At 44.6% G+C, this 25841-nt stretch overlaps 2 protein-coding genes across 3 annotated transcripts in view; one reads left to right on the forward strand and one right to left on the reverse strand.

Annotated features, from left to right (window-relative positions):
- Window positions 1-8056, forward strand: part of RNF32 (ring finger protein 32) — a 38799-nt gene extending 30743 nt beyond the window's left edge. Inside the window, 2 exon segments of the mRNA XM_029233652.1 lie at window positions 7017-7184; window positions 7877-8056. Of these exon segments, the coding sequence (XP_029089485.1) occupies window positions 7017-7184; window positions 7877-8056 (348 nt within the window).
- The window catches only part of LMBR1 (limb development membrane protein 1), a 175560-nt gene that overhangs the window by 12366 nt on the left and 137353 nt on the right, over window positions 1-25841 (reverse strand). The window contains exon 17 of one of the 2 annotated variants that reach the window (XM_029233647.1): window positions 21827-24888. The exons of the other annotated variant lie outside the window; for it this stretch is intronic. Within the exon in view, the coding sequence (XP_029089480.1) occupies window positions 24803-24888 (86 nt within the window). The 3' untranslated portion in view covers window positions 21827-24802. Of the gene's footprint in view, window positions 1-21826; window positions 24889-25841 lie in introns of those variants that run through there. 2 annotated transcript variants of the gene reach the window in all.

Here is a 25841-nt window from a genome sequence, read left to right on the forward strand (position 1 = left end):
CAATTAAAACTTTTCAAATGCATTATACTATCTCAACCCAAGCTAAAAGTCCTGACCATTGTTTAAAAAGTGAGGTTAGGGATTTGTCAGATGCTGTGGTTGACTTTAGGGGCTGCCACTCCCACACCCTCCCGCAGGAGATTTCTCTTACTTTTTTTCATTTACATCTCGCCAAACAGCATAATGGTCTTAAAGTTTGTTTAGTCCTTTGGCTTCCTTTATCACATAGAGATGGCAAACATTCTGTTGCTAACTTGAAGTGGCTCCAAGCAGCAAGACGGGGAGGATATTAAACCAGTAAAAGCTTATCAACTGATTCATTGATATGCTGTAAATTCCAGGCTTTTCACTTTGCTTTTGAGGGCGGCCGTAAGTCAACACATTAGTAAGCAATTGCTGACATCAAGATGGATGCTGAGAGGGGCCTCCTGGGCAGACAGAGTTCACCTGGGCACTTTTGTTAGTATATTTTTTTTACTGTTTAGCCAGGATGTACTTGTAAATGACCAGTAATTGCTTTATATATCAATAACCTGAATTTGTAATTACTTAATTTATCAAATATCTGAAATGTGAGACTTAAAAAGAAAAATATAAGAAGATATTCATTTTTTTAATTGAAAAAGTTATGTATTTTGTCCATAGAATTAATATTAACCACTAGTTTGAAAACTAGACCTCGATCGTCTTTGCGTGTGTGGTGCTTGCCTTTTCAATCACTGAAGGCCTCTGACCTTCAGGAGAAGCAAGGATGCTAATCACACAGGAATTCGACATTTAAGAAATATTTCATAATAGCTACACTTAGGACATTGCTCTAACCTGGCCACGATAGGTAGTCCGTAAATATATAATGATTTAAGTTTTTAAAATATTACCCTTGCTAACTTTCCAATACTTGAAGCACAAGAATAAAGACAGTCACATCAGTTCACTTTTAGAAATTTGCCATAAATATATACTGAAGGATTTTCGGTATGTTTATTAACAAGCTAACGTCAATGTTATAATTAGAAGCCAAACACTGATGCCCCACTGAATCTTGACACGGCAGGTTCCTTCAGCATCATTCCACGCAGACACTGTCCTTTTTTTTAATCCCCACAAAGGAACTTGTACTGCAGTCCTTTAGAATATGCACATTAGGGCATGTATGTGTCTCCTTTTCTAATCTATTGCAAACTTAAAGTCGACATTTTTTATTGAACGCTAAGGGCCTCGCCAAGATGAATCTAAGGAACGAGGAGATAAGAAATACACACAGGAAAAAGGTATGAGCACCCAGCCGGTGACAAGTGTCAAGCGAAGGGGCCAAAAGTGCTCTCTGGGCGTCCGGAGAGAGCGCACGTCCAGCCCAGGCGCGGGGGACGCACGGCCGTGCAGAGGTCGCAGAGACGGAGGAGCATGACGGTCATTCGTGGGCTGAGTGAGTCTGGCCAGACCGGAAGATCCCTACGGCAAAGTAGTGCCTTTCCTGAGGAGAGGCGGGGGCGAGGCTGGGGAGAAGCTGGCATCAGCGATGGAGGGCGAGGTGGGGACGGCAGTGTCCCCTGCAGGCGGTGAGGGTGAGGAAGCAGCCGGGGGCGCCTGGCCTACGCCTGCCCGCTCCTCCTCTGCCCCTGCACCTCGCTGTCAGACCCTCTCTTCCGCACCCTCTCCCGGCCCCACCCCGCCTTCCTGCTGGGTTGGGCGCCCTGTCGTTAAAGGAACAAGATGTGCCGCGGCCCGGCCCGGCCCAGGCTCCTCTGGGACCCATCTGTGCTTCCTATCCCTCACCCTGCCACAGCTAAACGGCAGGGTAAAGGCAAAATTACTTAGCTTAGGTTGAATAACCTGCATTTTAAGTCTTTAACCACCACTGCATATAAAGGGGATTGTTATTTTTCTCATTTACGACATGCTTTCCATTTAAGCCGAGGAAGAAAGCATGGTCGTTAACGAGTGTGAAAGTGATGCCAGGTGTGGCGGACAGGAAACTACAAACGAGCGCACCTGCGTCCGGCACTGACCCTGCACCTCGCCCGTTCAGAACGTGGTTCCAGGCGGGGAGCGGCTGTTTTCAAGCGGCCTCTGCAGACCCGAGCATCGCCCCGGAGCCCCTGCCTGCTTCCCCACCAGACTCACGGCCTCCTCTGGGTGTGCCCCACCTTCCTGGAGGGAAAGAGGCAGGAAACACTCTTTGACAACGGTATCAGTTTCAACCAGCCGTGTCATGGAGAAAACCCCCGAAGAGACGAAGGGGCAGGGAGCAGACTGAGGTCGGAGACCAGCGCGGCCGGCCAGGCGCATTAAGACCCGCCCTCCACAGAGGCACTGGCTGCATCTGCAAAACTGAGGAGCCCGTTTCTTCAGCAAGTGTTTCTGCTGTGTCCCCCGTGGTTGGCGTACAGAGCGACCCACAGACAAACAGAGGCGGGAACCCGGGGACCCAGGGAGAATTCTGCACGGTGGGCCAGCGTTGAGCGCAGCACTCCCAGCGCCTGAGCTGACAGTGAGAAGGAATGGAGGCGGCCTGCAGCGCAGGGAGGCGACATCAGGGACTGTCCCCACTGGGGCCACGTGGGACCCAGCGCCGTGCACACCAGCTCCAACTCAAGCCGTGAGAACTCACTCAACGTGTGGGAAGAGCACCACAGAGATACCTCGCCACACACGTGACAACATTAACATATATATACAGAGAGGGATATATAAATACTCGTGGCCTCCACATTTACTCCGTTGCTCTCTTAAGTGACCTTTGAAAGCTCACGGGGACACCTCACACTTGGGAGTTGGGTGGTTACGTCTCCAGGAATGATGACTAAAGCTGTGTTAAATAACTTTGACTCAAAAATTAATCGGGAAACTTCTATGATGGCAGTTCTCAAGCATGAGTGAGCATCAGAACCCCGTGGGGGTTGTTAAACCACAGACGGCTGCTTCCTACCTGCAGGTTCTGACCCAGGAGGGCGGGGCTGGCCCGGGAGTTGGCATTGCTAACAAGTTATGCGGGTCCAGGGACCTCACCTGAGAAGAAGCATTGCGATCCTTTCACACCAACCTGTCTGCTCCAAGTAGCACTTCTGTTCAGAACTAATTTGAGAACATACCTCATAATCTGAGATACTCTGGAATAGAACGTGATCCCTTTTTATTCTGAGGTATAATTCTGGAGGAAGAAAAGACCTTACCTTACAGGTCTAAATGGGAAATCTCTCACACTTCAAGAAAACCCAATTTACAGAAAACTTGAGTTATAAAACATTAATTGGAAGGCAGCTGTATGCATTTCCAAGTAATTCTTCCTTTTATAAAGTATAGGGAACTCTTCTACTTTCAGTAATTTATTTGGAGATTACAGGTATTTGAAAGGCTGAGGAACAGAGAAAATGAAACACTGCCAGCTGGAGCCCATAAGCTAGGGTCCAGCTGCCAGGCAAGTGTAATTAGAATCAGCAAGAAACAGAACTGGATTCATAGATGGAAAAGCATCTTCCTCCAGACCTCCAAGTACGGCTGAAAATCAACTGCATGCAAAACCCCAAAACACAGGTGCCTGGATTCAAAGCCCGTGGGCCGCCTGCCGTGTTACAGCACGGCCTTTCCCTGAAACCCAGCACGCATCCTGGTTAACACCCAGGGACCAAGGCTGGGCAGGCTCACTCACCACAGCCGCTGCCCGCTGCCCGCGCAGGCTCGAGTCTTGTTGCAGGACAGATGGGAATTGGAAGGGAACGCCAGGTCCGTGAAGGCAACTTCTAATGGAGGTGACTTACACAGACATGGCATCCCGCCAGGTTATCCACATAAAAACAAATGAACAGACAAACCGCGCACACGGGATGTCCAATAGAGTAGGATACTTGAAATGGGAAAGTCCCCCACGTCCATGGAGAACACGTTCCACGCATCACACACCTAAATGACTGCGAGGTTCGATGGGCTGAGTTCCTTTCATCCTGCCCGGTTCCGTGAAAGAGCCACAATCTCTCAACCAGGACACTGCTAATTGCTGAAACAAATAAACCCCTAATTTCAACAACTGAAAATAGAAGCTTCAGTGACCTGAGTCACAGCATGCCACCCTGTGAGACACAGATGCTGTCCCCCCACCATCCTTTTGTCCTACCATCCCCTGGGCCTCAGAGACCTGTGTGTCCAGCCCAGAGACCCCATTCCCATTGGAAACGCTGTGTCACGTGGCCCCACCTAGCACAGGGGGAATGGGGAATGTGGTTTCTGGATGGGACGCCAACTTCTGCAGACTGCTCTGTGCTGGGGAAGGACGAGCAAGACAGCCATCAGGTGACAGACACCACTGCCACACCCTTTAAACAACAGATCACCCCTACCACTTACATCAGTCTTCAAACGTTTAACAAAGGAGCTATCGGAGTGGCCCTGGCTTGGCTACCTCTCCATGCCCAGACATGATGGTCACTCCTCTCTAGTGTATGTCTTTCTGAGCCACCAGGCCACGCTGTCCAGTGCAGGGAGCCACAAGCCACCTGTGGCCGTCCAGTCCAGATGGAGATGTGATGCGCGTGCACAACATGCTCGGATTTCAAAGCCTTTCAGGAAGGAAAGAATATAAAGATCTCAGTAGCTTATTCAACTGATACATTTTGAAGTGATAAATATTTTGGATACATTGGGTTACGTAAAATATTAAATTTAATTCCACCTATTTAGAAACTTTTCTTAATGTGGCTCCTATAAATTTTAAGATTAGACATGGCTCACGTGACATTTCTTGCGGACGGTGTCGATCTAGACTAGCTGGTGAAGTCTTACATTTTAGAAAGTTCTAAAAACAATTATACTAAAAGGGTTTTTTCCAAGTATATCATACAGCACTTTGAGAAGACCAGGGAGAGAAAAAAAATAAGACCAAATACATCCCTATCCCCAAATCTCTTTAATAAAAACCGTTTACTCCTGTGCCCCAGCTGTTCACAGGCCTTTTTCTTTTCTTTAACTTCTTATTGGAGTATAGTTGATTTACAATGTTGTGTTAGTTTCAGGTGTAAAGCAAAGTGAATCAGTTATACATATACATATATCCACTCTTTTTTAGGTTCTTTTCCCATACGGGTCATTACAGAGCACTGAGTAGAGTTCCCTGTGCTCTACAGTAGGTCCTTATTAGTTACCTATTTTATATATAGTAGTGTGTATATGTCAATCCCAGTCTTCCAGTTTATCCCTCTCCCCTCACCCCCTGGTAACCATAAGTTTGTTTTCTAAATCTGTGACTCTACTTCCGTTTTGTAGATAAATTCATACTGAGTGGTCAGTCAGGCAGAGAAAGACAAATATCGTATGATAGCGCTTGTATGTGGAATTAAAAAGAAAAGGGAGGGCGTACAAATGAACTTGCCCAGTATTTTCTCATAAGATTTCCTCAACAGCGAACGTAACTTGCCCAAGGTCACTCAGCTAGTAACTGGGAATCTGGATTTGAACCCACAGTGATAATCCAGGTCTTTACAATGTAACTGAAATCCATGAAACTCTTTTTCCTTCCCAGCCCATCTAAGGAGACCAACTTCTGGAATCTTGAAGCCCTTTGGAATCCCAATATCACTCACCTGTCTAGGCATCCCTGCTAATGTGTATGTTCCTGAAAAATCATGCAGGACTTATGGGAAAATGGGCAAGCCATCTAAAACCTGCGCAGCTGTAACCAAAACACTAACAAAAACCCTAAAAAGTTTAAGACGTTAAATTTCTAATAAACCAATAACTATACGACCTTGTCTTTTTTAAAAAGGGGTGGATGGCATCTTGATGGAAGGGTATACACAGAAGACTTAAAGATTCCTAATTTGGGAGATTACAATTCACAGAGATCAGAGAGACTCACACAGTAAATATTTCCAAAGGCCAGACTGAGTCCAGAGTAGGGAGGCTGGAGGCTATCACAGTTTCACTACTTTGCAGTGAGCAACTGTTACCACTTAACGGACCAAAAATGCACACATTTTGGTCCATCTGGGGGAAGTCACACATGAGTCCACATACCTCCCACGTGATCTAGGCATGTTGCATTTTACGAATCACAGGTGAGGGACCTTGCACTGCAAATGCGTGCATTCATCCTGGCAATTCTGGTTTGCTGCCATCAGGAGGCAACAGCATGCCACAGCCAACAACTAACTCATTTGTCCTGAGATCACTGTGCTTTTCTAAACCTTTTTGTATCAAAATATAGACTTTTATAAAAGGACTGAGCTTGGCGGAACATTAGAGACTGTATTTAAGGCTAATACTTCTAAAGCAGAACAAAAGTTTGAGATAAAATGTAACACGCCGTCTCCATATTTACGCTAGCAGTGAAAACAGGATTTTAAGGTAAATCCTAAAGATGTGTTCTGTAGCAAGGGGACATACAATTGTCCATAAACTGATTAACTCAGCTTATTTTTTAAGGTCCTTAGGCAAGGGGTGGGGTTCAAAATTATGATTTTAGAGCTTGGTGAGAAAAGCAGAATGAGTAACCGGTTTGAAGGAAAGAGATAATCTTTCTCTTGGAAAGATTACTTTCTAAATGTTTTTTAAAAAACATATTTTAAAACGTTCACAATCTGCAACCACAGGGGAAGATGCTGTGGAGCAAGGGGAAGCGAAGCAGCTCTCATTAGCGATGGCCTGGTGGTGGCCCCAGGAAAGCGGCACTGTGCAGTGACCATCCCCATGAAGACTAACTGGCGCCAGACCAGGATGACCATGTGACTACTTGTGCAAAATTCTAATCCTTTCTCCTCTCAACTTCTCATCAACGTATTCCCTGCTAACAAGCAAGGCTTACAACCAGGTGCCCCGTTCTGGTAAAATCTCTGCACCAATTCTCTGGACTTGGAGTGATTAAGGAAATCGCCGTGTGTCTATTTCCCCAAGAAGTACAATTCAAAGGCAGGCCCTTAGGGAAATTAGCAGGAAGGGTGGTCGGAACTCAAGAAGGGGCTTCCCTTCAACCTACCTCCAGAACTTCTCACTGCCTGTGAGTAAGTGTGCCCCCGCCGTGTCCCCAGTTCACAGAAGTCAGCCACCGCCTGCTGTGCTCTTACCACACGGACATAGACGAGCTCTTTTCAGAGATCGACCGCTGCCTGGCCCTCAACCGCAGCGTGCTGCAGCAGCTGGAGTACACGTGTGGCCACGAGCTCACGGAAGAGGACTGGGGGAAGATCCAGACGCAGGTAGGCTGTGCCCGGGACAGGGCAGCCAGCGGCTCTGCAGTGCTGCTTGGGGGGGGACCCACCAGGAGGGGGGGGGCCTGGCCTGTGCCCACAGCACGTGGGGCCCCAGGACCTTCACCACCCACTCTGGGGTGAGCGCCAAGGCCCTTGAGTGTGAAATTCCGCTTTGATGATGGCATTTTGTGAAAGCACCGAGGGAAAAGGCCTCCCCACATGCTCCTCCCCCGCCCCCCGGAGCTTCCCCGCAGGTCCCAGCCTGCCCTCCTCTTGCATCTGTAGGAGCCGTGAAAGAACAACACTCCAAATCCCACAGAGGAAACACTTGCTTAGAAAATCACAAAAAGAGGAAAATGTATGAAGAAGTTTAGCAGCTACATAGTATCAAGAATTTTGAAGAAGACTACTCTTCCTTGCCTAATTAAAAGAAAATCTATATTATTAATGTTCAGCATTTTATAAACTATTTGTGTTTCAAAATGGGTTATCCCAGGTGGGTTACTACCCTTTCCATTTTTCACAAGACTAGCAGAGTACGTATATAATTAATGTCATTTTAACACAGAATGAAGTGTCTTCATTTTTAGAAGATCCACGTCTGTCAGTATACAGCTCTCACTCAAATTTCCGGAACTTCCTATCATGATGAAACTAACAACCTGCGTGACCAACTCCCGCGTCCTTCTGTGTTGCAGGCCCTGCTGCGGACAGCCCCGGCGCCCTCGTCACGGCACACGGTCCTCCTGTCCTGCTCACACGTGTTTCACCACACGTGTCTCCTTGCTCTGGAGGAGTTCTCCTTGGGGGACAGTTCTCCCTTCCACGTGTGTCCTCTCTGCCGCTCCTGCTATCCAAAGAAAATTCCTGAATGTTGAATTCACAGGAATAAAATTATATAATTTGGGGGGAAAGGTTTACCTTAATTTTGGTGGTTGTACTTAGGAAAGCTAACGATATTTTAAAAGCTGACAACCCATCCAATTTTAGTCTTTATAAAAAAAAACTTCAGATTCATGAGTTTAATCAGTTGAAGTAAGTGAGGCACGGACTAAAAACTTCTGTCTCAGAGGTTCTGTAATTTGCTGATTCGCTCTGCGTCTAGTGGGCCAGCTGGAATTGCTCGTAACAGTAAAGGGACTCCCTTCTGACACAGTAGCCTGGCTCACTGGCCCATTTCCACAGCGGTTCTGATTGGCCCGCAGGGGGGCTGCCGGTAGGGTTACAATACTCTGTCTTCCCAGGCCTGGCCCCCGCGCGGCTGGGTACTTACCTACAGCTAGTGTCGACCACAAGCTAGTAACCTAAAGGTCCTCTGCTGCTCCTAACTCTTGCTTTACTGTTGTACTTCAGCACTTTGAATATATAAACCCAAGATATGAAAATAAAATATTCAGTGGTTTCAACATCAGAAAATAGTAAATCACATAGTAATGACTTAGAGCCACATATACTGTTTTAGTTCATACGTGAAGAAATCCACGAAATCTTCCTGGGAGCCTGGTCACTTATAAGAATGAAGTGCAGTTGTGATGGTGAGGTGCCCCAGCTGCTGGAACAGATGAGGCCCAAGCCTCAGGGACGGACAAAGCGGCCTGTTCTTTTGAACCGCAGCCCTTCGGCAGCGGGTGAGGGCTGAGGGGCTTCTCTAAGTGGACACTGGCTCGTGGCCCGTGGCTTGTGGCTCTGCTCGGGCTCCCCAGTGACTCTCCCATGTGCTGAGGCAGAGACGTTTGTGGCCACGCCGGGGCACCTGGCACACAAGACCGCAGCCTCAGCTAACTGCAGGCAAGGAGACAGGAAGCCCAGCCTGGGAGGAAAAAGACAGACAGGTTGCCAAGGCCAGGAGCAGGCCTGCCAAGGGTGCAGAACAGCCCCAGTGTCGTGTGGGAGGAAATACTAAATGTATGTTCCTATTTATTTTTTACCCCATCCTTTTAAAACACTCATCTGATATGTCTTATTTATATATAGCCATACACATGTACGTCATTTAAATGAGTAAATCCACATATATTGGCGTGTGCTCACTTTTCAATGGTGGAGTTATAGGGGGCATGGACGTCAGGTTGGCTGGTTATCAGGGAAACTATCACAGTGGAGCTGTTCTGATCTGTTCTGACTTTTATGAAACTTGGAGACTAACTTGGAGAATGATTTAAAGAGTGAGCGAACACTTCTGTTGTGAGACAGCAGAGGGAGGCTGGATCCCAGACCTCACTTTTCCGTTCAGAAGGCCCACGAGGCAGAGCACAGCCATGCGGTGAAGGCTGGGTCAGGCTGATTCCAGGCCCTAAACCTGGAATCTGTGGGGAGAGTCCAGGGATGCCCAGGTCACTCAGTGATAGTAAGAGGCCCCTCAGGGCCATGTGTGACCATGTCCCTGCACTCCTGTCCCTGGGCACGATGGCTGGGTGTGGCTGCCCAGACCCCCGACAGTCCTGCCTGCTTTCGGAACCCATTTCTCAAGCCTTCCCACTGAATCTGTGAGCTGTCAAAAGTCCTTCCAGCAAACTCTTTTCCTGCTTAAGTGAGCACAGCCCGTCTCTGCTCTTTGCAACCAAGTACTCTACTGACTAGGCCTTAGTTAATTGTAGGCAGCGGGCGTACAGGGAAAATCAGTGAGGATGGAAATCTGGGATTGGTCATCACTGGGGAACATGGCAGTGAAAACCACATGAGTGTTCAGGGGTGAGTCTCACACAGCTGCGAAAGTCGATGGCACATCAGGTAATTCTCTTATTGACAAGTCTTCTGGAACAGCATGCCCAACAAAACCTTGGGGAGACCAAGTTACAACCACAGAACAGTAAAAAAAAAAAAAAGCACTTCAGTGGAGTAGCTGATTCTCTGGATGGTTTGAAGACGACAGCACATTCTCAGGTCAAGCCACGAACACCACGCGGACTTTTCTATGATTACATCACAGCCTCTTCAGGTCTCATTTGAAAATGGGTCGTTGTCCAAGAAAGAGTTGGGGCCCTAAGAAGCATGAGTTTGGTGGAGGACTCACTCGGGAGAGGGAAAGTCTGTGACGCTATTTAAATCCATGTATAATCCATAAATTTCTGGAGTTATTTACAAATACCATTTTTACCTTTCCAAGTGGTTGGGTATTTAGTTTATTATCATTCTGATTAGTAAATCCCGGTTTTGTTTCATTTTATCAGGGAGTATGATTTTATTGTCCCATTGCTGTAAAAATGCTTAGGACAAGCAGCATTTATTACTTATCTGTTGGATGGGGGCTGCCTGCTCTGTGGTGGGCCCAGCTGGGCTTGGCTGCAAACTGTGCCTTAGATCCAGATGTGTTCCCTGAGCTTGGTGAATTTGGTTTCTGGCACCTGCAACCAAAGAGCTCTGATGAGCACAAGATAGCACAAACTAAGGTGGAACCAGAGAAGAGAAAGAAACAAGAGGACTTCCCTGGCGGTCCAGTGCTTTAGACTCCGTGCTTCCACTGCAGGGGGCACAGGTTCGATCCCTGGTCGGGGAGCTAGCGTCCTGCATGCCGCGTGGTGCAGCCAAAAAAAAAAAAAAGAAAGAAACGAGTGGTAGCAAAAGAAGGCAAGAAGGAGGCTGAACTCCACTGGATGAACACCCCGCACACCTGAGCTAGCAGTGGCCCCAAACAGGAAAACCATGTGTTATGCGATTCCTCCCATCCGTGAGTTAAAGAGAGTTCAGGGAGAAAATGGCTGCCCTCTCTCTCTCTTTAGGAAAAGTGCCTCCTCTCTCTCATTTTTTGACTTGGTAACTGGGGTGGCTGTGGAGTACGGCTCGGATCTCCTTTCAAGAACACCGGCCGTGGGGAGCCAGCTGGCTGACGTTCTCCAGCCGCTGCCCCTCGACGTCAGACTCAGAGCTCAAGCCAAGGCCACGCGCCCCCCAGGCTGCTCCCGAGCACTCGGGGTCCAGACAACTCACACCAACAGTCCTCCCATCTCACAGACCACCACTCCCCATGCTCGCCTCAGACAGGACTTTTCCCACAGAAAGGCGGCTGTATGACATCATAAACAGATGGTGTTCACTTTGAGGTCCCAGGATGCAGTGGTGAGTTTCATGGGACAGATCTTGTAAAGTACTCCTCATACAGGCTGATGACCTCACACCAGGGTCAACGTGTACTGATACACCTCAATGGACAACAGGGTGTGGACAGGTAACTTCCTCCCGGGGAGGCTGAGAGCCTGCAGAGGACACGCGAAGACGAGGTCCCGAGTCCACCCTGAAGTGAGCGCTAACAGCTCCAGAGTGCCCACTTAAGTCACATAGGGATCTCAGCTCTTATTCTAGTGGCGCAAACTCAGATGCCTTCTGCGGCCGAGCAATAACAGATAAGCGGGAAAGCAGCTGGTTATGGATTAGGATCCATGATCCTGAAACATGGAACTTAACGTTGCCAGATTATCTCATTTTTAAAGACACTATCTCTCACTCAAAAGACATTGAGGCTTTTGACTCTGATGACAATATGGTACTGGCATAAAAAGACAAATAGATCAGTGGAACAGAATAGAGAGCCCAGCAATAAACCCACGCATATATGATCGAGAGCCAAGAATATACAATGAAGAAAGGAAAGTCTCTTTAATAAATGGTGCTGGGAAAACCGGACAGCTACACGCAAAAGAGTGATGCTGGACCCCAGTCTTAAACTATATACAAAAACCAACTCAAAATGGACTTAAGGACTTGAACGTAAGACCTGAAACCATAAAACTTCTAGAATACACAGGTGGTAAGCTCCTTGACATAAATCTCAGCAATTATCTTTTGGATCTGACACCAAAAGCAATACAACAAAAGCAAAAATAAATAAACAAAAAATATAAAATAAACAAGCTTCTGCAAAACAAATAATCAACAAAATTAAAAGGCAACAACCTACAGAATGGGAGAAAATATCTGCAAATCATGTATCTGTTAAGGGGTTAGTATCCAAAAATACACAAAGAACTTACACAGCTCAATAGCGAAAAACCCCCAAATAATCTGATTAGAAAACGGACAGAAGATCTGAATAAACATTTTTCCAAATAAGACATACAGGTGGCCAACAGGTACGTGAAAAGATGCTCAACATCAGTCATCAACAGGAAAATACAAATCAAAACCACAATGAGATATCACCTCACAACTGCTAGAACGACTACTATCAAAAAGACAAGAAACAAGTGCTGGTGAGGGTGTGGAGAAAAGGGAGCCCTCCTGCACTGTTGGTGGGAATGTAAATTGGCACAGCCACCATGGAGAGCAGTATGGAGGTTCCTCAAAAAACTAGAAATAGAACTACCAAATGATTTAGCAATTCCACTTCTGGGTATGTATCCAGGAGAAATGAAATCAGGATCTCCAAGAGATCTCTGCATCCCCATATTCACTGCAGCATTATTTACAATACCCAAGTCATGAAGACAATTTTAAGCATCCATCAATGGATGGTTAGAGAACATGTGGTATGTAAAATATTATTCCTCTGTAAAAAGGAAATTCTGCCATTTGTGACAACATGGATGGAACTTAAAGCCATCACACTAAGTGAAATAAGAGAAAGACAAATACCATATGATCTCACTTGTATGTGGAATCTAAAAAACCAAAAACCAGACTCATAGATACAGAGGACAAATTGGCGGTGGCCAGTGGAAGAGGGGTGGAGGTGGTGAGCAGAATGGGTGAAGGGGGTCAAAAGGTACAAACTCACAGTTATTTTAAAATAAGTCCTGGGGATGTAACGTGCAGCATGGGGACGAGAGTTAACAACACTCTACTGGAACCATCAAATGCTTACTTTATGCTTTCTGCAGGGAGTGTGGATGTACATCTAACTTACCTAAAATGGTGTAAGACTTTTTAAAAACTTTATCCCTGGTTCTCTTGGTAGTGTTAGGGGATGAAGTTTTCTGTAAGCCCCAATACCCAGTTGTAATATTGAATTCATGAGCCCAGGCCAATAACCTATCTCTGCCCAGACAGTGAAAGGCCTAAGAAGATTAAAGATTACACTTTGGCAAAATTCATTGTTACATGATATTTCTGAAATTTTGAAATAATCTAGATGTACAAAAAATTTATAACAATAGAATTCCCATGTAGCCTTCACCCAGCTTCCCTTCATGTTAACATGCCATAGTAAAATTGTCTAAACCAGGAACTAACAGATACAACAGTGTTAACTAATCTACAAATTTGATCAATTGTCTCTGAGTTGTTTTGTGAACAAGAATTTTCTTTGCCAACAAGAATGCTAATGTCTAGAAGAATGTACCTTCTGAAGTATAAGCCAAGTGTATACAAGAGCTCCATGAAATGAAGAGTACGTCTAAGTATTCATAATTCTGAACACAAGGTTAGTGTTTGCTACATTAAAAGAGGCGAATAATCTTCAAAACAGTTTATGAGATATACTAATTAGTTTCAGGTTATAGAATTCAGAAATAAGCTTGATTTTATGGACAACTGATTTATAGAAAAGGCACTGAAATCACACATATTGTTTACTATATTGCCACAACTGACTCGTCATCTGGGGAAACAATAAAGCTGATCAAGGATCAGCTGGAACTGCATTCAGGTGCTCACGTCGGACCTGACTGCGGTGGCATGAGTGCAAGACGAGTTGCCATCTCCTAGGGAGCCCCAGGAGGGCAGGCGGGGCGGCTGTGCACCCCTCGGGCACCCAAGCTCTTGTGACTGTCCATCTTCAAGGTAAGTAAGTTCATGGTGGGAAGTGGCTCAGAGTCCCAGTCATAATTCCGTCACATCCACGGTGCTTCTCCTGGCGGACTCACTTCTTGGAGTCACCTTTCTGGGGGCCCTACACAGCAATCTCCCTAATCACCCCTGAGCCATGTGGCCACAGCTACCCGCCGTGGGGGGCTGGGTGCACTGTCACCTTACAGAAAACCGGACTTGTGTTGCTTAGCATGAAGGAGAACAGTTGTGTGCCAGTGACGGTCTGCACAGCCACTATCTCATTCCTTTCATCAAAATAAACTCCAGATAAAGGAATGCCTGATTACCAAAAAACAAAGGCTTAAAAGTAGTTATGTTTGAGGTGATGAAAATGTTCTGGAATTAGATGGTGGTGATGTTTGTGAATATACTTAATGTTAAAAGAGAAAAACCACAGGCCCAAAATGGTCACTTGTGTCACTTGTGCTAAAGCCCATGATACCTGACCTAACTGCAGTTTCAGCCTTCACCAGAAATGTAATCTTGATCAACCAGTCTGGAGTCTTCTAGTCTTCACCAAGGAGGTAGTCTGCCACGTGGGCTCTCTCCACCCCCAGAAGAAGAGGAGGCAATCTGCATGATGAAACCCTTGCTGTTCCCTTCCCCCCAAATGATGTCTTGAACTAAAAATATTCCTTCCTTTTCTTTGGCTAATAGCTCCCTTGTCCCACCCTTCTCCCTGTAAAAACCTTCTGTTTTGTGCAACCCCTGGGAGCTCCTTCTAGGTGCTAGATGGGATGCTGCCCTAATCATAAACCACCTAATAAGGCCAATTAGACCCTCTATTTACTTGGCTGAATTTTGTTTTTTGAACACTAAGCACCAGTGAACTGTATACTGAGAGTGAATTTTATGGTGCACAGTCAAGCCCCCCAAGATGGCTGCACTCTTGCTCTCTGGACATCCCCTGCTGGACCAGTCCCTGCCTCACCTACACCCTACTCACCTGGCTGACCTACCCTCTTCATCACAGAACCTGATCAGTAACTGCCTACATGCTTGTCCCCGGCCCCAGCTACTGACCGTCCTAATCTTCCCATCCACTAGGATAGTGGATCTTCCACTAGGATAGTCTCCCTGGTAACCAGCCAACCTGACGTCCATCCCCCGTAACCATCACCCCTGCCCCGCCCCACAGCCGGAGGTGCCGCTGCAGGACTTTGCTTCAGAGGTAAGATCCTGGGTCCAATAAACCACTGATGTCTCTGTTGCCACCACCAGGCTCTTTCTTTGGTCTCGTGACTGGGCAATTACAAGGCTTGCAGGCCTGTAGGATGCAGCCCAACATGTGATATGTGAGCTACATCTTAATTAAAGGAGTTAGAGACAAAAACGGGTAAATTTTTTTCCCTTGGAGTAGGGAAGTCCTAAGTATGATATCAAAAAACTTATGGGAAATTGTCAATTTTGACTACTTCAAAATTTTAGATTTCCATGTAGCAGAAAACAATGTGAACAAGTTAGAAAAACAAATAACTAGGAAAAATATTTACAACACAACAGAAAGACAAATATTTACTGCTGTAATGGAAAGGTTTTATAAAACAATAAGAAATACCAAAAGTGGGCTAAGTATATTTAGTAACTCATAAAAGCAGAAATACAAAGAGTTGCTAAAATTCTTCTTAAAGTTTCCCCCACTAGTTATTAAAAGTGTGAGAAAAACAGTATTTGCCCAAGTTGCCACTAATGTAAAAGACTGGCAAAATCCAGTGTTAGCTAGACACACACATGCTGCTGCTGAGAGCATGTTGATATGGTCTTTCTCTTGGAAGTGTGCATTCTCTTTGATCCACTTTCATTTCTAGGAACTATGTGACATTGTGACTTATAATAAAAAATACACATGTGGTCCTCCTCCATTTCTGGAACAGAGCTCTGAAGACCCTTGGAATTTCCTAAGTGATAAGAGGATATGGGTATCTTTTTATATTCATAACAAGCCCCTTTCAACCACACCTGGGCTTATGTGAATGAGGTGACTTTTTTTTTCTAATTGAAGTAGAGTTCATTTACAATGTTGTGTTAGTTTCAGGTGTACAGTGATTCGGTTATACATATATGTATTTATCTATATTCTTTTTTTTCTGATTCTTTTCCATTATAGTTTGCTACAAGATATTGAATATACTTCTCTGTGCTGTACAGTAGATCCTTGCTGTTTATTTATTTTATATATGGTAGTGTGTATCTGTTAATCCCATACTCCCAATTTGTCTCCCCACTCTTCCTCTTTGGTACCCATAAGTTTGTTTTCTATGTCTGAATTTGTTTTATAAATAAGTTCATTTGTACCACTTTTTAGATTCCACATAAAAGTGATATCATATGATATTTGCCTTTCTCTGTCTGACTTACTGCATTATTTCATTCTTTTTTATGGCTGAGTAACATTCCGTTGTGTACATGTTCTTTATGCATTCATCTGTCAATGGACATTTAGGTTGTTTCCATGTCTTGGCTATTGTAACTAGTGCTGCTATGAACATTGGGGTGCATGTAAAATTTCTAATTAGAGTTTTCTCCAGATACATGCCCAGGAGTGGGATTGCAGGATCATATGGTAACTCTATCTTTAGATTTTTTAAGGAACCTCCACACTGTTTTCCATAGTGGCTGCACTGTGTAGGAGGGTTCCCTTTTCTCCACACTGAATGAGGTGACTTCTGGAAACTCCCCAAGGATGGCCAGGGGAATCAACCAACTAATTAGGGGTCAGACCCACCCTCCTGACCTCTGGGGAGTGGAAAGGGGCTGGAGGGTGAGCTCATCGCTAGTGGCCAATCATTTAATCCATCACACCTATATAGTGAAGCCTCCACACACACGAAAACCGCTAACTGAAGGGACTCCGAGAGCTTCCGGGTCGGTGAACGCGTGGAGGCTCTAGGAGAGTGGGGCACCCCGAGAGGGTGGGGAAGCTCAGTGCCCCTTCCCCGAATCTGGCCTGTGCCTCTCTTCCATCCGGCTGTTCCTGACTTGTATCCTTTATGGGAAACAGGTAACCTAGCAAGTCAACTGTTTTCCAGCATTCTGTGACCTGCCCTAGCAAACTACTGAACTGGAGGAGGGGGTCTTGGGACCCTCTGATGTACAGCGGGTTGTTCAGAAGCACAGGTGACAGCCTGGGCTTGGGATCAGCATCTGAAGCGGGGGGACAGGGCGGGTAGGCAGCCAGTCTTATTGGGACTGAGCCCCTAACATGTGGGTGTGCACTAAATTTCATGAAGATAGTGTCAGAATTGAATTGAATTGTAGGAAACCCATGTAGTTATCCACAGAGAATTGGAGAAATACTTGGTGTAGAAAAAAACCCCACACATTTGGTGGCTATAAGTGAAACAGTGAGAGTACGAGAAAGAGGAGCTTTTCATTATAAACTTCTAAGGAGATAATAAAACAGTGTGCTAAGATACATGTAGAAAGCTATTTGTTAGTATTTACAGTAGTTAGAAATTGGAAATAATCTAGACACCCATCCCTAAGGAGTTGATTAAAATATGGTCCATGGGGCTTCCCTGGTGGCGCAGTGGTTGAGAGTCCGCCTGCCGATGCAGGGGACACGGGTTCGTGCCCTGGTCCGGGAAGATCCCACGTGCCGCGGAGCGGCTAGGCCCGTGAGCCATGGCCGCTGAGCCTGCGTGTCCGGAGCCTGTGCTCCGCAACGGGAGAGGCCACAGCAGTGACGGGCCCGCGTACCGAAAAGAAAATATATATATGGTCCATACACATCAAGAGGAATACTATATAGCCATTCAATGGAATGATGTAAACCTACATCTATTGGTAGGAAAAAAAGCTCATGAACAAAGGGGGTTCCATATACATACGACAATCCTGTGGTGGCATGTGGTTCGTCACAGAGCAACCACATGGAATTACAATGACAATTTAAACGCTGAAACTTGACTTAGATCAGGCAAATCAGCAGAAACACTGTAACGGTCCAATACCATTGCGCAACCCCCCACCTTTTCTGGCTGAGCTGCGAGGCTTGTGGGACCTCAGATCCCCGACCAGGGATTGAACCCAGGCCTCGGCAGGGAAAGCACTGTGTCCTAACCACTGGACCGCCAGGGAATTCCTCACTGCCTTTTGTAGACAGAGACTTGGCTTCTATTTCAAAGACAAAGCCTCATAAGGAAACTGTAATTAATTTAATGTTTGATACATCTAGACTTTCAAGCTTATCCAAATAAACATGAGGATGTGGAGACTCAAAAATGCTTTCTTGTTTGTTACAAGTTTTTAACATAGCCTGTACGATTCCAAAATCCTCATCATAATTTAAGAAATGATGATTTTAGGCAACTCCAGTAGATGAAAAATTTCCACAAGGATAAGTGAGGACTCACTTAGAAAAGCCCCACATGGACCAGATAAATGCTGAATGGCCTTTACGGAGCTGGTCTCAGTTGTTCCTATACAGCCCCCACTAGCAAAAATTTTAAAATCTTATTTTACTCCTTTATAGGATCTGCTACAACTAATTGTGACATTATCTTAAAAGTGTCAAGCAACTATAAGAGAACATTTAAATAAATTATTTAAAATAACAGCTAATACTTATCAAGTACCTAACATTTCAGGCCCTGTGTCAGCGGCTGTGGCATGTCGGCCACAGCCTGGTGCACATGTAACACATACATAGATACACATACACTGATATACATGCACAGATAAACATACACTGATACACATACACAGATACACATGCACTGATACACAGATACACATACACAGATAACACATACATAGATACAGAAGCCACCTGGCGTTTTCTACTACGTGGTACACAGGTGTGATTCCCCCCCTTTCAGATTGGTAGATAACTATGGCTACTGTTTCCTCGCGCTTTTTCACAACCGCAGGTCCTGACCCTTTTACCTGTTGAGGAAAGGAATGCAGAAATCATGAGGAAACCGAAGCTCTGGTCGGCCCACACTGGGGCTCAAGGCCGCCAGTTCCAGGCTTGTGCTCGCTGAGCACCAGTGGCTCACAGCGGCTCTACCTAAACCCCTCCCAAATGCAGAGCTCGCTGGACTGCGGGAAACCTGCAGGGCTGCGACCTGTGACACGTGGAGCAGAGCCATCATCTTTAAAAAACTTTTCCCGAACCGTTTTCTTCCAAGGCAATCAAGCCGCATTCTTAAAGCCCAAGTGTCTCACACGCGCTCTCTACCTGGTTCAGTGTCCTCACCAAGCACCACGAAGAGAGGTAACAATTTTAAACAAGTCCCTTTGTTCGGTCTCAGAGGCTCTGATCTTAGACAGGGCTCTGTCAACTAGTCTCAGGGCCTCCTGTGTGAAAACAGGTGCCTTCTTTCCATCGGCTTTAAGTGGTAAATAAAGTCTATCTGAGAAGCAATGTTTATAAAGTGGTTAAGCGTAAGGACTCAGGAGCCAGCTGGCATGGGATTCGAATCCTGTGTCCTGTGGGTCCCCGGGCAGGTTACTTAACCTCTCTGTGCTTTAGCTTCCTCATCTGCATAGTGGGAATATTAACAGTACCTACTTCACAGGATTGTCAGGAGGATTAAATAAGTTACGTATTTAAATAAACATGCATATACACACACATGTAAAATGCTTAGAACAATACCTGGCACAGGCGAGCACTATTTAAGTGGCTACTGCTATTATTATTATTGCTGTTATTACCAAGTTAAAGCAGTTAAGTCCCTTTTGCAAGCTATATACATAAAATTGGTCTCATTTTAGAACCACATCTTAGATATCTACTTATGTTATCTGCATTACTAAATGTTTAGCTGCATAACTGAGAAAGAATCAAGTCTGCTTGAGTTTCTAAGGCCTAGAAATATGGACCCTGGGACTATGCCACACTTCTGCAACTCCCCACCAGCACTAAGACAAGCCGAAAGACAGACGATGTTCAAACACTTGACTCAATATCCCGGCGTTGGAAAATTCTGAACCACCCGACTGGAGTCACTAAGAAATCAAAACCCCCAAACCAGGAAGAGGTGAGACTCAGTGATACTGACCTGCGTTCACAGACAGCTCTTCAACTCCCTAGTTGTGTGACCTCAGCAAACCTCACCCTTCGTGTGTTTGGGCCCCTTCTCTGTAGAATGGAGGCGTGTATTTCCCCATTTCCCAGGTCTCCGGGCTGCTGACAGCAAGAACACCACACCGCCTCCTCCCTCGCCCCACGCCCCCTTCGCCTCCTTGACCTCGAGGTCTGATGAGATGCCACAGTGAGGACTAAAAAGAGAAAAGAAGTGAATCACTGCTGAGACTGAAGTCAGAGGATGAGAGAGAGTGGAGGTGATGAGAAACTCTCTGAACAGGCACAGGCCGGGGAGGGACAGGTGCTAGCATCGGCAATAATACCTCTGTCACCCCATCCTCAAGCCCACTGTTAAGCCGACAGAGAAAAACTGTAGAAGATTTCCAGAGGGCTGTGAAGGGAAGGCTGCAGAACCAATACGCCAACTCCAGAAGTGTCCCAAATCCTCGATCCTCAGTGTCACTGTTTGTAAGCAGTACATTCTTTTAATGATAGCTTTTCAAAGGGAAAGACATTACATCCTTCACATAGTATTCTTAGAAACTGAAAAAACTTTCTTCCTCAGATTCACAGCCCACATTTGAATCTCAGCGTCCTCACACTGACACTGAAGATCCTTGTTTCTCTCTGGTCCTCAGAAGACATGCACAGCTGCTGCTGCCCTGCTTTCTGTAATCCATGCTTGTGAGAACCTGACTTCTTCACACCTTTAGAAGAGCACAGCACCAAAGTCATATCCAGGATGACTGGGTTTTGTGTGAATTTCTTGTTTGATTACATTTGAACTCGAAAAAATTTTTCCTAATTGAATTGCAAAGAATTGGAAGTTAAATAACTTATCTTGAAAACTAGCTCCCAGCACTACTCCTTTAAGACATATGGATCAATCACTTAGTTTTGAAATTTTATAATCCACTTTTTAGAGTCTGAGCGATTTCTACTGATTTTAATTACATTCTTTTCAGTGGAACAAGTAATTTGCACATGCAATCCTTTTGTTTCAGTGGTATTTGCAATAATGAATTTTACCTGAACAATATTCAAAAGCCAAAAAAATGCTTTGTATTCTTTCAGCCAGGAAATGACTTGGTGGTTTGTGTCAAGTATTTTTTTAAAAATACCAACAAAACAGAATAGAAAAAGCCAGCATGCATCACACACAGTAAAAGTAGGTACTGTTCCGTTAAATTTTTGTTTGTGTATAGAAGTATGTATGTGTGTGTGTTACAATGTAGACTGGATTTCTTACTCTGGTCAGAAGTCTGAAAGCCACTGCCGTAGAGGCTTCTGTTTGTCAGTGAATGAACCACATGCTAAAGGCCTTTGCCTTCCAAGCACTCTGGATTAAGCTGCTCACACCACAATCAGGTATATGGCTCAGTCCTTCAATGGAAGAAATTAGAGAAATCAAACCTAAATAAGTCAAAGAAACAACATACATGATTTCAATTATTGATGCTACATTTTAGGTTGCAAGAAATTGATCCATCAAAAACTCCCCAACAAAAAGGAGAGAAAATATCCACTCCTCCCTCAATTCAACATTCCATAAGAATAGTTATTGCCCTTTATAAAACTGAAATGAAAATAACCTATATACGCCCTTAAGTTTTAGCCATGATGGTATTTAAGATTAAAAATAAAAAACACATTTGAGTACTTGTAAACCAAAATATGAAATCACTTTTTGTAAAACTTTAATTTCTGAGACATTTAAAAAGTCACACTAAAAGTATCTCATAGAAACAAGACTGATAACCTGTAAACAAAACACTCTGTAAACAAAAATAATTTGCCAGTGCATCCAAACATTATTTTTAAAGTAACATCATACCAATTTTTTAAAAGTTTAAAAAGTCAGTACTGCATGTATCCTCATACTTTAAAAAAAATTATTTTAAGAACTCTGCCTTTATATACTAAATACTGTGCTAACAACATAGAAAGCCACCTAGGGCTTTCACACGATGTAAGCCTGTGTTGCTGGCAAATAAGGCGGTTACAGAGGCCACAGGGAGGCCGACTGCTCCAGAAAACCAGGCAGAAGTCAGTGCCCCGAAGGTCAGGTATATATGCACCTTTGACACACCCGAGACTCAGAACCACCAGGAAGGTTTCATTCTCATCCACTGTCAGCCCCTCAGTGTGGCACTGAAGGTGCTAACCTGTGTGTGTGTGTGTGTGTGTGTGTGTGTAATTTTCACATAAAGTCTCATATTTACAGCAGGTCTATTTTTACACAGAATGTATATAAAGCTAAACAAATTTTAAATCTAAGAAATATCTTGGAAAATCAGTAAAAATCATTACAAACATTATAATCTGTAAAATTTATAACTTCAAAATAATTTATTTACATACTGTAGAACCAATGAATGATAAGAATTGGCCCAGTCTCCTCAAGAAACTTTGTGATTGCAGTGCCTAATGCCCTTTTAAAATAGATCCTAGTGGTGAGAAAAAATAAAAGGAGCATTTGATTTAACGCAGTCAGTGATGTACCCCACCCACTTAGAAGGAAGGCAGTTTCAGGCCCGTCCGACCGCCGGCACCGGGACCTCGGACCTGAGGCCTCGTGCTCGCCCTCCACTGCACTCACAACTGCAGTAACAGGAAGCTCACGGGTGCCTGTCTGTCCTTACCGGTCCTCCAGTGCTCGGTCTCAGTGCGCCGCAGCCACCTCTGCCACAGGTGCACATGCCAGCCTCCAGCGTGCATGCAGGAGAAGCGCCTGCATTTATAGTAAGTGTCTCCCTCAAGAGGAAGACTGTGCTTGTGACCAGGAATGCACCAGGTGTTGCTAGAGCCTCAGGTGGTTGTCATTACGTGCAGACCAAGGATGTGACAACCTATATTTGCTTCCACAGAAGGCATCTGGCACCCAAGGTTCAAAACCATCCCTCTGCTCCACACAGCAGTGAAGAAGCATCCAATAAGAGCTTCAGGAATTTATAATACATTTCACTCCTTACTAATCCAAACCTGGCTTAAGTCCTCTTGATGGAAAGAAACTTTCAAATGAACAAAGAGTTGATACAGACATTGAAAAGTTTAATATTTTACTCAAAAATTTTCAGACATCTTACAAATACCCAGAAGCTCTTCCTCTGGATGTCTGCCCTGAAATTAGTGTAAGTTAAAAGTGATATTCTTTTATTTAAAGGAATTCCTTTCTCTTCTCCCCTTGACCTGGTCTGCTCAAAGCAAGCAAGTTTCAGTAAAAATCAAAACTTGCAATTAACACTTAAATAGGTATAATTACCAGTAAAATTAGAAAGCAGCCAATTTTTATTCATTTTCTCAGTATGTGGATCTTATGCTGAGAAATTCACCCATACTAGACTGGTGGTATTTACTGAGTGTTGTTTAGAATCACAAAATGTTCTTTTATTTTAAAACTAAGCTGCATTTTAACAGGAAAAGAAGCTCAGAAGGAAATGCAGAGGTATAAATAAAGGAGAAGTATACATAATGGAGCTTTGGGTTACTTTCTCTTATTATATTGGATCTAAGTGGAAATTTTTGATGTCAAAATATATATAGCCTGTTTTTCATAAATTTCTCCCAAAAAACCCTTTAAATTCAACAATTTGAGAAAACTGTTCTTTTACTTTTGTCTGAACACAACCTGTTGCCAAACACACAGCGCATATGAACATATGTGTTTACAGAGGCTGCATGATATGAACTGTGTGCAAGTGGACCCATCTGCTACTTTTGCATGCACAATTTCTGGTACTCGATCCTAGTGGATGGTAACACGGAGTATAATGTTATAGCTTTTATTCAGTGGACTTAAGTCAAGAACCCATCCCAAGAATTATTTACAATTTAATAACTGAATGATCATCAGACCACAATACACGGCAAAACTTTTCTTACATCATGAATGCTGATGCTGTGTGTTTTGGGTGTTAAATGGTAACATTCGTAAGTCTGATGTTTAAATTGGCATGTACAGAAGTGGTCAAAGCCTGAAGACTGTGGCGACAGAAGGGGTGTCTACCACAGAGCATTTATAGTTCATAATGGACACAGGGAATTAAGGGATTTCTGAAAAAAATGTTTAAAAAAAACTGAGTGTACATATAGCCTATAAGGCAAAATATAAGTTACAAGTGTATTCAACACTGGCAACTATGTTATGAGAGGTAATATTGAATTATATGCACATAAACTGTCAGAGAAGTATGATTACATAATACTTCCTACCATAGCTTATTCCACTGGACAGTAGGAGGTATTCCTGTGGCATCCTACCAAGGCTCAGGTTTTAAAAGAATTTTGTATTTTTCCCTTGACTCAAAGTCCAATCAATATCATTCTGTAACATAAATCAGAACTACGCTTTTGTTTTTTCTTTAAGGAAGTGAAAAATATAATTTGCAACCATTTACAGTTCCAATGTACCCACTGCAATATCATCTATAAACTTTCCTTTTTTGCAGAAATTTCACATCTAAGTACCAAGGATGCCCTTTCATGTAGGGCATGAATGGAATTCGTTTTGAATGGAATATATAACAAGATTTAAGTGAATCCTTAGAAAGCCCCAAAGTTGGCCTTTTCTAACACTCTCATATGGGCGCATAACTGATGCAAGCAAACATGGCCCCAGAAGACGTGCCGCCCTGAGGAGGCTGCACCTGGCTGGGAACTACAAGGGCCGCCCCAAAGGTAAATAAAAAGAAGAAGACCTGCAACAGCCGAGCTCTTAGATTATGAAAACGACACTGACAGGCCCAGGCCGTAAACATGGACCACAGTCAGCAGGAAACATCCCTGACTGACGGGAATGTCACAAGTTTGGGGTGCTCAGGCTCTTGATTGCAGAGCGGTGCTGTGGGTCTCACAGTGCTTTCTGATGCCCATTTGCAGAAGGCTTTGTGGTTTCTGAATCCCTTGAAGTATCTGATAAGTGAAGTTTATGAAGCCCTGCAGGAAAATGAAGAAGATGTAAGAACTAATGCATTGTTGAGAGGTCGGGCAGAGTGTGCCGTGCTCCTGAGGGAACTGTGCCTCTCTGGCTACACTCCCTGTAGGATGAAAGGGCCCTTCTCCCCACCGGCAGCGCCTGGGCCTGAGCTGAAGACAGCTGCCCAGGAGGCAGTCGGGCCTCCCCTAGTTCAGGGCAGCCTGGGAGTCCTTCCTTCATCCAACATCCCACGGGGCCGGCTGAGGCTTCCGGTGAGATGCAGCGGCCACTGCCCTCCGCACAGCTCCTGCCCCTGCCCCGCCCTCCATCTTGGTCCCAAGAGCAACTTCTAATAAACCTCCTCCTGCAAGCTTATCCCCACACCCTAGTGCCCTTCCCAGGGAACAACCTGAAACGAGGATGACCCCATTTTTGTTTTAAAAGACACCCATACATACACACTCACAGGAAAATGCAGGGAAAGACACACCAAAACATAAAGCATGCAAGTAAAAAGAAAAGCAACAGAAGACGCTACCAAGAAGAAAGAAATGGCAACAGAACGAACTGACCATAAAGAAGATTTCACTACTCAAAGATATTTCACAGAGTAAAAGATTATTACTACCTTTTAAGTTACGTCACTTTCCCTCTGTATCACACAGCAATTATTTACATAGCATACCTGACACATAGGACAATACTGCGCCCTCACAGGCAGAAAAGTGAGAAGAAATTTTAAGAGTTTAAGTGGCATTAAAGCTCTGAGCACTTTAACAAAATGAAGCATAAAGACAGTCAAGAGCACATAAGCAACACATCCATGGAAAAGATTCTGAGGAAACAATTTTTATGAGGCTCAGATATTTGTAAAAATATACCTGGATAAGATGATTTTTCCCCTAAAATTTCAGATGGTTGTCTACCTGACTGGTAAGCAATTTTATATCCCTCGTAAGCCAACATAGCACTC

The sequence above is a fragment of the Monodon monoceros genome, unplaced genomic scaffold (assembly GCF_005190385.1).
Source record: "Monodon monoceros isolate NGI ecotype Baffin Bay Population unplaced genomic scaffold, NGI_Narwhal_1 Super_Scaffold_2, whole genome shotgun sequence".
NCBI classification, from domain to species: Eukaryota; Metazoa; Chordata; class Mammalia; order Artiodactyla; family Monodontidae; genus Monodon; species Monodon monoceros.